The 11,777-nt window shown below is 37.4% G+C and overlaps 1 protein-coding gene across 1 annotated transcript; it reads left to right on the top strand.

Moving 5' to 3' along the window:
- Positions 1-4,906: 4,906 nt before the first annotated feature.
- On the top strand, positions 4,907-11,777 carry RPS10 (ribosomal protein S10). Its single transcript, XM_034414630.3, has 6 exons — positions 4,907-4,989; positions 5,896-6,045; positions 7,315-7,486; positions 10,050-10,127; positions 10,507-10,562; positions 11,633-11,777. Exons 2-6 carry the CDS (start codon positions 5,896-5,898, stop codon positions 11,672-11,674), a joined length of 498 nt encoding a protein of 165 aa, XP_034270521.1. The 5' UTR covers positions 4,907-4,989; the 3' UTR covers positions 11,675-11,777.

An 11,777-nucleotide genomic window follows, 5' to 3' on the forward strand; every position in this document is an offset into this window, starting at 1 on the left:
TCAGATTTATGAGAAGGATGCTGGATGAGGTACCTTCTGTCAGTTTACTAGATTTGAAATTGTATTTTGCTGCTTGTGGTTTGACTTGGATGCAAGAATGTTGCTGAGAAATAAGAAATTTTTAGAAATAGAGGTCACAACCTGAGGTTTGGTTGGCATGAATATTTATGGTATGAGAAAGTTAAAATTAATTTGAATTTCAAAAAATATTTTCATTAGACATGTCATATCTGTATGACAGATGTAAAACCAAATTGTGCCCCAAAACAGCTTTATGGATATCAGCTCAAGAAAAATTTAATAGAAGAGAGAATAGCAGACAAAGACAATGTGGCTGAGGTTTTGGGATTATTGGAAAACTAGCAAGGGGAATTTAAAATTAAATCAAAAGAGCAATTAATAGCAGAAGGACATTGTTTTCAGTGGTTTTCTCATTTACAGTTATTAAAAAGGTTCAAAATGGACACAGACTTATGGTATGGAGCAAAGTAAGATAATATGTGAATTATAATTGTGTGTACTGATGATGAACATGTAATTGCCAAAATGTATAAATTTTGTTGAAATTTAAAACAGAGGAAGAACAGGTTAAAGAATACAAGAGAAACTGGACTAAGAATTTTTAGTTAAAAATTAGTTTAAAAGTTAGCCTTTTAAAATTTGTAATACTGTTGGAAGAAATATCCATCTGGTTCAGTTCCAAGCTGGGAGAAAGGCATTGGAAACATGGAGGCTGATTGGGAAGATCGTTTAATAATGAACAGAAGCATTTATAGTTCTGGTGCAGCTGACAAATTGGAGTTGAGTGTGTGTGTGTGTGGGGGGAGGTTATACCTTCTTTGGGCTTTGTATTTGAGCTTCCTGTTCCTATGCAAGAACATGTCCTTTAATATTCTATTAGCTGTTGCCAGATTCCTATGAGGGTCATATAGGGGTTATAGCTGGCTCTATAGGCAAAAGAAGAAATGCAAATCCTAGGTGTTTGTCTGAGCTAATCTGATCAACCCCTGGCTTATTGCTTTACCAGTTGCAAGTTTTCTGTGACTTTGAAGTTTGGACTGCTCTGAGATGGTGCAATGAAGGGGCTTGTGTTCTGAAAGGCTGTCGGACAATTCCTATTGTGGCTAATGACTTTCATCCTTGGGTTGGATCTTGGGTGAGAGGCTGCTTCTAATCCTATCATTCTGCTTTTGTTAGCTGTCAAACTTTGCTGCAAGCAGTTTCGAAATATCCAGTCTTGAATGGATTTCTGCCTGCAGTATTTGCTTTGCTTATGAATAGAGCCATCTAGATAGTTGGTTTCTTCTTTATCTCTTAAGTGCTAGCATATGCTGTGGGCTATTAAGAAAGACTTGGGGACTGCTTCCTGCCTCTAAAAAACATGTTTCTCCATTTCTCATTTAGGAAAATATAATATTCTACCTTTTTAATATTCCTCAAAATATTTCATTCTTCTAGGAGGTGGAGCTTCCCACAACACTTTAGTTTTAATTTTATCTTGTTCTTAACTCCGTTTTATCTTTGTTTTTATTTATGCTTTTATACCACTTTTGATGTCTTTATTCTAAACCACCCAGGGTCACTTAGGTGAGATAGGCAGTATAGAAATGTGATAAATAATAGTATACAATGTAATATTTATGTTGTAGTTCTTGAGATAGCAAGAAGGCCAATTAACAATACTCACTATTGAGTAAGCAGAAATACTTCTGCTTGAGTAAGCAGAAATACTCACTATTAACTCTGAAATCAAAATCTAAAGATCCAGAATGTTTGTTTTCTAAAAAACAAGAATGTTCTTAATTAGGACTCTATACAGTGATCGGTATCCACAAGATGTCATATGTTTCAGCAATGAAAGCAAGGAAATGTGGGAGCTGAGGCTCCTAATAGGCAGTAGATCTAATATTGCAGAACGACTCTCCCACAAAAGGCAGAATGCCTAGTCAATCAGGAAAGTAAGCTAGAGTTGTTATCAGAGATGGGAGCCACCAAATCATTTTCAAAGAACACACCGTCCTTCCAACCACCTTTGCCCAGTGAAACTAGCAAGACACAAAACTGTGTAGGGTAACTGAAAGAGATCATATATTTTGTTTCAGAATTGCCTTTCAAGAATTTTCAGGCCATTCCTAGTGAGAAGCGCTAGCATCTAAAATATTATTTTAGGAAGCATGCTGCCCTCCAGTGGTCTTCTTAATGTATGATATTTTATAAAAACTTGCTGCAGAAGGAAGAAAGAAAAATATGGGTAGACCTTGCTTAATGACTGGTTGCTTAGTGTCCTGTGAAAGTTACAATGGACCTCCCCAGAGCTACTTATGACCTGTTTTCAAAGTTCTAATGGCCTCACAAATCCACGATCAGTGACTGCATTTTGAGCACTTGGCAGCTGGCTTGCATTTACAGCTATTTACAGCATTCCACAGTCACATAATTCTGATTTTTGGCATTTTTGCCAGTTTCTGACATGCATTTCCAATTTCCAGCAAAAAAAAATTCCCTATTGGGAAATGGATTCATCCAAATGCTTAACAATCACAGCATTTGCTTTACAACTTTACAAAAAAAAAGGTTGTAAAATCACCAAATCAATTCTCTTCAGGAAGGGTTTCCACTTTTAGTATAATAGCATAACTTGTTTTTTCAGGAACGTTTGTTCTGCGTTTTCCTTCTCCAAATTAAGTTACCTATTTCTGTTTTGTGTTGGGTCTTCAAGCCAGAGAGAACTGTCTTATTATTGGTGCAGGTTGTCTCCTTAGGGTTTTAACTTCTGTAGATTCATCCAACCATTGGGCTCCTCTTCAAATTTAATTAACCATGGCATGAAGATTATTCACAGTTTTTACATGATGCATCTTCATGATATTGGCTTCCACACATACCCACTCTACTGTTGTACTGTTGTAGCTATCTAGTTTTAAAGTTTGGGTTTCCATCTTTTTCTGAAATAAACCATGCTTTCTGAACAATCTGTGATGATGCCTCATTTAGGAAGTCAGTGGCAACATGATTAAGGACTGGGGATCTCTTATGCTACTGGGTTTTTAGGCTGTTGCAGGCAAACCCCTCACATCCAATCACTGGGTACTGTCCTCCATGATCATGTTGGCTTGGACTGCTGCTAAGATCAAACATCTGGTTTCCATAACTACTCACATAATACTTGACCAGGCATTACGCAGGATTCTTATATATTTGGGTTTAGTAATCTTTTGAAAAGGGTGCTAGTCTTGATTTACAGAAAAGGCCTGGTGTTAAATTGGGAATGAGATGGCTTCTGTTGCTAGCTCTGCTCCTAATGAGCGGAGAACAGATTTTTCACTATTTCTGATGACAAAGGATTTGTACACAGCTGTACTGTATACTGATTCTATTATGGGATAGGCTAGGTATATTGGATCTGGGTTGCCAAAATATGAATAGATAGAAGTGAGGATTATAATTTATATAATCTTGGGTTTTGCAGCCCGAACCTGGTAACCTTGTATAAGACGAGGGGAATTTCCTCTCCCTCTTTCAGTGTGTGTGCGTGTGCGCACGCGCATGTGTGTCAAAAAAGTCAAGACAATGAATGCAAAGATTAAATCAAAGCCCCATCCTTTTGTCTAGCATATACAGATATGCTGGGTGGTGCTTTAATTGCACCATTAGCCATGGTGGCATAGTGGTTGGAATGCAGTATTGTAGGCTAATTCTGCTGACTGCCAGCTGTCAGCAGTTTGGCAGTTCGATTCTCACCGGTTCAAGGTTGAACCGGTGAGAATTCACCAGTTCAGTCTTCCATCCTTTTGAGATCGGTAAAATGAGGACCCAGATTGTTGGGGGCAATATGCTAATTCTGTAAACCACTTAGAGAGGGCTGTAAAATGGTATAGAAGTCTAAGTGCTATTGTTAATACAATTGTCATCTTGATTTCCTGACCTCCCATTTCTCCCACTGTGGATATTGCTATAAGATATTAAAATTCGCAGCCCGCGGGCCAGATGTGTCATGTGGTGGCCCTGCCCAACCAGTTTAGCGAAGGGAAAAAAACTCCTGATACGTCACGTGACGCCGCGAGTTTGACACCCCTGATTTATAGTATTAGATAAAAATTCATGTTGGACATGGGTATGACATTAATTATGTACAATCAAATTGTTCACTTCTTCTCTTTCCTTTCTTCTTTCCCAGCATTATGGATTTCACAAGGGATCAGGTTTTTGCATAATGTATCCAAAATTTGATTATTTGAGTCTGGTCATTTATGTCTCAAGGGAGAACTCTGAAACAATTTATTCTATGACCCTTTGTTTTTCTTGGTTATCTATTATACATGCTCAAATACAAACTAGCCAACCTTATTTTAACCTGAAATATTATGCAGATGCAGATAATATGGTTTTATTCTAAATAGAACAGTTGATGAGGGCCATGACACAGAGCTCATCCATTGGAAAAGGCCCAAAGCCAATACTATTAAAATTGTTTATGGTCTTCTCAAACCCGTCATGTTTTGAGTTAAGCCCAGGAAATCAAACTGTGTTAACTCAATTTATCAATTATGGCTATATATTTCCTCCAATTGTCAGAAACAATATGTGTCTCACTACCATTGGGTAAGAAATATGGGTAGTCCTGCACAAAGCAACAGTGTACAAAGAAAGAGAAACATGTAATGTAGCAAAATGTACCATTTATGTAAAGCTGGCTATGCACAGCATCTGTAGCAAATTCATCCCTCATTGTATAAATTACAAGTATTTAAGTAACAAAACAAAGTAAAATAAAATGAGTTTAAACAATTAATCAAAATGAAAGAAAAGATTCTGAAGGATAGCTAATTTCGACGCTCTTGTTAGATAGACCATTACAGTACTAGAGGCTTTGCCTGAAAGGCAGTAAAGTAGCCAACTCCTTAACTCCAAGGGTCCTTCCGAGGCAGGAAGAGATCGCATTGCGCATGCTCTTTCCTTTCCAGCTTTCGTCCTGAGAGTGCCGCCACGGTAAGGCCTGGCTCTTATTAGTCTATCCTCCGGGCATCGTCCGCATCCTACGTTTGCACTGCCCGGTACCCCTCCTTGGCGCCCTTGGGCACTCTGTTGTTTATGTTCATTGAACTCGATTTGGCCGGGGAGAATCGAGGCTCGAGAAAGGAAGGTGGAATTGGGATGCGCCGTTTGGAAGGCGGGCAGTTTAGTAATCCAGGCCGTGTCTTCTAAAGAGAGAACGTGGGAACGTTTGTGGGGCTGTAGCAATACATTTCGTTGCGTGCATCGCAACTTTTTTTTTTTTTTTTGAACATAACTTCAGTACTGTAGGCCTATCTGCAGTTTGTGTAGTCCTGTTTGCATGGAGGGTTCCCCCCCCCCCCACCCCCCAGAATGGTTAAAAGTTATGAATAAAGATGAAGCCTTCACTAGAGGCCAGCTATAAAGAGAATTGATCCCTATGCAAGTGTATGCTAGAATTTATAAAAGATGCATGTGAATAGAAACTGCCAAGCATTTCTAGTTTCATTGAAACTTTCATCCACGTCCCATTCTCTAGTTACTGCTATTTTTGAGAAATAAATATTATGTCTCAGTGTTGGTGATTTGAGATTAATTATATCTGCTTCCGGTTAAAACATGGGACATGATAAGTGTGTGTGTGGGGGTCTTCCTGAGACCACTCCAGTCACAGCAGATTATACTGGCCAGTGGACAAACAATCATGAGCTAACCTGAGGGGTCTTTTGAAGTTTCTTTAACTTTGTAGTGGTTGGGATACACAAGTGTATAGTTTACCTTTTAGGTTTTTGGCACAGCAATAAACTAATGTATTAACCTGTGTAGTGTTTCTTGACAACTAGTGCTACTTTGAACTGGAAGAGAGACTGCAGTTGACAACAAAATCTATATTTCCCACAGATGTTGATGCCTAAAAAAAATCGCATTGCAATCTATGAACTCCTTTTTAAGGAGGGTGTAATGGTAGCCAAGAAGGATGTCCACATGCCTAAGCATCCAGAACTTGCAGACAAAAATGTGCCCAACCTCCATGTCATGAAAGCAATGCAGGTAAATGCTTATACCTAGTAAATTAAACTGATCTTTGAATTGCCTTGGTGGCACAATTGGTTAGTTTTCATTAACACTTTTCAATATACTTCTCCAAACCTTTCTGTCCTTGCATACCCCTCGTTTCCACCATGGCCATACAGTGCTACATATATTCTCTTTTGCTCTTTAAACTGTTTTGGAGTAGCTCATAAGTTTCATAATGATAGCCTTTGCATTGCTATCAGTTATAATCACTCTGTCTTAATATTTGTTTTGCTGTTTTCATTCTCTTTATGGCCAAACCAATGCAATATATTTATTTTGCACTGCTAATTCACTTTTGTATTGATCATTCATTCAGCACTCATTCATTCTTGATCCTATCTTGTCTTGTTTTACCACACATACATTTTAATTCAATTTATTTATATTTTTTCTGACGTATTTACCTAGTTCTTCCTTCTATATAGCAAAGTGGGCACAATTATACTCTTACATGTAGCCATTTTCACTTTTTTGGACAAACATTCCTTGCTGCAGATTATTGCCAACCATTTTTCTGCCAATGCTAGTTCCTTGAAATTTCTCCTATTTTCCTGCTTAAAACATTCTACTAAGTATACAGATTTATCTTTTTGCTCTACATATTGCCATTTATGTATAATTTGAACTTGTTTAATTTTCCAGGTCAGACACATCTATTGTGTTCTTCAATATATTTAGGCCTTCTTGCATTGTATAGTCTACCTTGGCTGGGTTCTCAGCCACCAGTATAGCATTGTTTGTGTACAAAGGTATGCATAAGTTCATATCCTCAACCATTCTCCAATAAATACCCGTGGATACCTATCATTGCCACAGGCATTTAGTCTAAATCTTTCATTTTAAGAAAGAAAAGTTAATAATCGGGCATTGCTTTTATATTTAAGTAGCCTTGTAGAAATAATTCCAGGAAGTACAATGCTGTCTTAATCTTCCATGGCAAGCTGATCATGAGAAAACTTTTGAAGTGGGATTTTAAAAATGCAAACATTATACTCTTTTCTGTTGTTAGCTCTGGTTGGGATTAAGAGCAGACCTTAGGTTTGAAAAAGTTGCACTTCGTGAAGTAGCAGTATTTTTCTAATTGTTAAATATAGAGAGAAGAAAGAACAGTATTACCTGTTTATAATTTACAGGATGTATAGAAGCATGATTGAACAGTTCAGGACAGAAATCTTGTTGGCTTTAATTATGTCTTTAAAACATCATTCTTTTCTGTAACAAATAATTGGTGTGTCTCCCTAGTCCCTGAAATCTCGTGGCTATGTGAAGGAACAGTTTGCCTGGAGGCATTTTTATTGGTATTTGACCAATGAGGGCATCCAGTACCTGCGGGATTATCTCCACCTTCCACCTGAAATTGTGCCTGCCACTTTGCGCCGTAGCCGTCCTGAAACAGGCAGGCCCAGGCCCAAAGGTGAGTTTTGCTTTGGAAATTTAGAATTTCACTTTGATAAGTTTTGATTTATTAGTGAAATTTTGATTGCTTTTCTGGATTTGGTATTTATTGACATGAAAAGAAATATTTTGGAAGGGTTCTTTAATTTTACTTAACTATGCATGTTCAAAGCATATAATAACAAATCATTAATTTAAAATATTATTTAATGCATTGTTTAAGTTGTAAAATAGTTGACAAAAATTTAAATGATCCTTGAGATCTATTTCTAAAACAAAATACTAAGTGCTTTCACTACACATTCAGTAAAGAGAGTATGATACCATAAGAAAGCAGGGAGGTTATAAGTGTATTGGATTTATGCATTTCTGTACAATTTCATGCAATGTTGTCCCCCCATTTTACCCCCCCCCACACACAATTTTTTTAATGAACCTTTTGCAGGAACCAATTGCAGTTGCTACATGAGGACTACCTGTAGTCTCAAACTTGTTGATGTTGATCATAGTGCTAATCTTTGCTTTAGAAAGAAAGTAGTACATGTTTATTGCACTAGTATAATGCTCTCTTGTCAAGATTGTTTCTAGTTTTGATTATGTTCACATACATTGACAACCGGTGGCTTGTATTCGGTGGCTCTTAATTTTTTTGAAATTAGTTCATTAGGGAAATATACTAAAATTCACTTTCTCAGAGAACTGTCCATGATCATTAATTCTAGCAGCATACATGAACAGTATTTTTTAAAATGTAAAATATGTTTATATCAGTGATACTTAGTATTCAATTAAAGTTTTAGGGCAGGTAGCTAAGTGTTTGTCTATCCTATTTCAGTTGTGTACTGCTTCAGTTTCAAAAGACTCATGAACTATTAACAATTGTGAACAGAGCACAGTGCCTATAATTTTTTTCCAGGTTTTTGTATTATAGCCACTTGTTTTAAGTAATCTTGCTTTCAACTGAATTGTAGCTCTAAAATGGGTTAGGTTGCCAGGTGAAATGAAAGTAGTTCTATCTCTTGTTGTAAAGAAATAATTTAAATTGAAAAGGAGATTTTGTTATTGTGTCTGTGACAGTAAAAATACATGATTATGAAATGGGCAGTAGTTTTCATTGACTTGTTAAAAGTTAATAGTTATAAAAAGTGACAAATTTGAAATCATTCACTTTTCAATTAGAAACGAGATATGCTTTACTTCAGATTTGAAGCCCCAAAAAATGTCTTGGAATGACATTTGCCCTGTGCATCTATGGCACCTCTTGGAAGGAAGCTGTATCTTCCAAGGTTTATGATTAGCCTATCCCAGGAAGATACACTATTGAATTAAGAAGATACTGATAGTGTGCCACAAGCTGTTTCAGAATTCATATGAATGTACCTTAATTGAATATGTATTTTCCTACTGTGTTAACCCAGGAATGATACCACTTTTTTAAGGAAGTATTGCTGGGTGGCGTGCATGCCTATTCCCACCCTGAAGCACTTTTGGACTTTGTATTTGAAGTATAGGTAGTCCTCGACTTACGACCCCAACATTTCTGTTGCTAAGTAAGACATTTGTTAAGTGAATTTTGCCCCTTTTTACAACCTTTCTTGCCACCATTGTTAAGTGAATCACTGTAGTTGTTAAGTTAGTAATACAGTTGTTAAGTGAATCTTCCCCAGTAACTTCGCTTGTCAGAAGGTTGCAAAAGGTGATCACATGACCCTGGGACACTACAACCATTATAAATATGAGTCACTCCGTCATGTGGCCATGGGATTGCTGCAATAGTCGATAAAGTGTGAAAAATGGGCATGTCACCTCTTTTTGGTGCCGTTGTAACTTTCAGTGGACACTAAATGAACTGTTGTAAGTCGAGGTCTGCCTGTACAGCACTTCCCTATTGAAGATAGAATTTTGGTCCTGATGGGACATGGTGACTAATTCAGTTAATCCTGTTTGCAATGTTTAGGTACCGGCATATGATTGTATTAATTAGATTTGGATGTATTTCTCATTTAATTCAGAGTGAACTATAGATACAGTTTGAATTTATTACTATAGGTGGCATTATGATGGATAATTTATCCAATTAGATTGACAGGATTGGCTTTTAGAATGCTGAATCACAGTGGATGGGGCAGTATAGGAGAAAGCTGAAATGAATAGGTTTTGGCAACTTAAAATAATAATCAACAAGGTTGATGTGAGGAGAAAAAAACTGCCTAGAATAATTATATTTGCACTTGGTTCCAGTGAATCATAAATGTATCTTTTCTATGGAAGATGTAGATAAAATATTTGCATCTAACTCTGATTAATTTGGCTTTTACCAAACAATTGATATTATCAAATCTTTTAAAATCTATTTATTTTCAAAAGTAATGAATCTGGTGTCATTGTAAATACTAGCTGAATCTTATTCAGCCAACCCGCCACCAAAGCAGGAAGACCCTACACCATTTCTGGTACTGCCATTTGCTTGGGCAGGGGGTTGGACTAGATGACCTACAAGGTCCCTTCCAACTCTGTTAATCTGATTCTGATAATTTTGCACCTTCAGACTAAACTGAGAGGTTTCATTTTTATTTTTTTAGGTTTAGAGGGTGAACGTCCTGCTCGTCTTACACGAGGAGAAGCTGATAGGGATACCTATAGAAGAAGCGCAGCTCCTCGTAAGTATTAACTTTATTGCTGAACTGAAGAGTTAACTAGCTTTTGCCATTGTTCTCATGTTCTGTAGCACTGGCCATGAACTTTTGCAAAAGGAAGAATTGTCCTTTCAGTTCTGTTGTGCTTTGGAAATACTTTGAGCTTAGAAGGACAGTGTTATTGTGGAAAACAGTTTTCATCCAGGCTTTGTTGTTCTTAACAAACAGGGAAAGGAATGCTTGCTAGGGTAAGAACATGCACTGACTTCAGCAATAAAATTGCATAACTGACTACTATAAGTTGTACCTGGACTTCTAGTATCCTAATAAATTTTAGGCATATCTACATGCAATAGAAGTCTTCATATATGGGATTCTTACCTTAATTTTTTTTTGCTATCAGCTGGTGCAGACAAAAAGGCAGAAGCTGGTGCCGGGTCAGCTACTGAATTTCAATTTGTAAGTATGACGTATTTTACTGTGTTTAATGCATGCTAAAAATATGCTGCAGTTTAAATATAAAAGTGAAAGAACAGCATGCCACGATGACTAGGTAATGCAAAATCCCATCAAGTATTAATCATGAGAATGTAGTTGTGTTCACCTTCGTAGAGGAAACATCTCATAATATGAAAAATGTTACTGTTTGATTTAATAGAATTTAGATTATCATCTGTACAAGTAGAAATGTATAGATCCAAATATTAATTGCCAGTAAGTGTAAAATACTGTTTATGAGTGTCTTGCTTGTTTCAGCAGTAATAATGTGGTACACCTAGGAAGCTTCATTCATCATACAAATAATGGCAACTAAATAGAGAAAATATTTACTAATAAAGAATTGCTTCTTTTTTATTTTTGAGCTTTGGTTCTCTTTAATTGCCTTCTTTTCCCAAGCATAATATGAGGGCTACACAGCTTGGCTGTCTCAGGAATTCTGGGAGTTGAAGTCCACAGGTTGTAAAAGGGCCACAGTTGCCCACCCCTGATTTAGCCAGTTATTGACCAGGTTGCACCATGACCTTATCTTTTGCTCCTGTCCTTTAGTTTTTCTACTTGGGGTATTAACTTAAGAATCTTTTTGTCCAAATGCCCTATATGGGGAACCTTTTTGGCACTGAGTGCCGAAATGGGAGCATGCGTGCGCTGGAAACCGAAAGAGCAGCTCCCTGGCGCACACGTGTATGCTGGGAACAGGAAGCTCAGCTTCCTGGTGCACGCATGCATGCCAGGGAACTATTCCGGTTTCCGGCACTCCTGCATGCGCAAAGACCAGCTGGCTGGCTTGCATGTGTGCACCAGAACCCGGAAGAGCAACGGGTGACAGCTGGCATGCCCAGAAAGATGGCTCTGCATGCCACTTCCAGCATGCATGCCATAGATTCACCATCACTGCCCTATAGCTTGAATGATGGCATCACTACCGTACTTTAATGTTCCTACTTTATTTATTTTTAAGTTATGTCTTTTTCTTTGACTCATGAGGTAATTGTGGAACAAACTTGTAATGTTTTCTTTTTAATTTACAGAGAGGTGGATTTGGACGTGGTCGTGGCCAGCCCCCTCAGTAGAAAACTGTTGCTGTTATTTGCATCTTGTGTATAATAAAAAGGTGAAAAAAAAAATCACTGTATACTTGAATCATTTCATGAACATGCTGAAATGGTGATGCGT

This window comes from Pantherophis guttatus, chromosome 3 (assembly GCF_059756535.1).
Source record: "Pantherophis guttatus breed Tessera chromosome 3, ASM5975653v1, whole genome shotgun sequence".
NCBI classification, from domain to species: domain Eukaryota; kingdom Metazoa; phylum Chordata; class Lepidosauria; order Squamata; family Colubridae; genus Pantherophis; species Pantherophis guttatus.

Excerpts from the sequence above, each read along its gene's own strand:
- RPS10 (XM_034414630.3), top strand. The coding sequence starts at position 5,896 with ATGTTGATGCCTAAAAAAAATCGCATTGCAATCTATGAACTCCTTTTT. Across the intron at positions 7,487-10,049 it reads AGGCAGGCCCAGGCCCAAAG|GTTTAGAGGGTGAACGTCCT; the intron begins GTGAGTTTTGCT and ends TTATTTTTTTAG. Across the intron at positions 10,563-11,632 it reads CAGCTACTGAATTTCAATTT|AGAGGTGGATTTGGACGTGG; the intron begins GTAAGTATGACG and ends TTTAATTTACAG.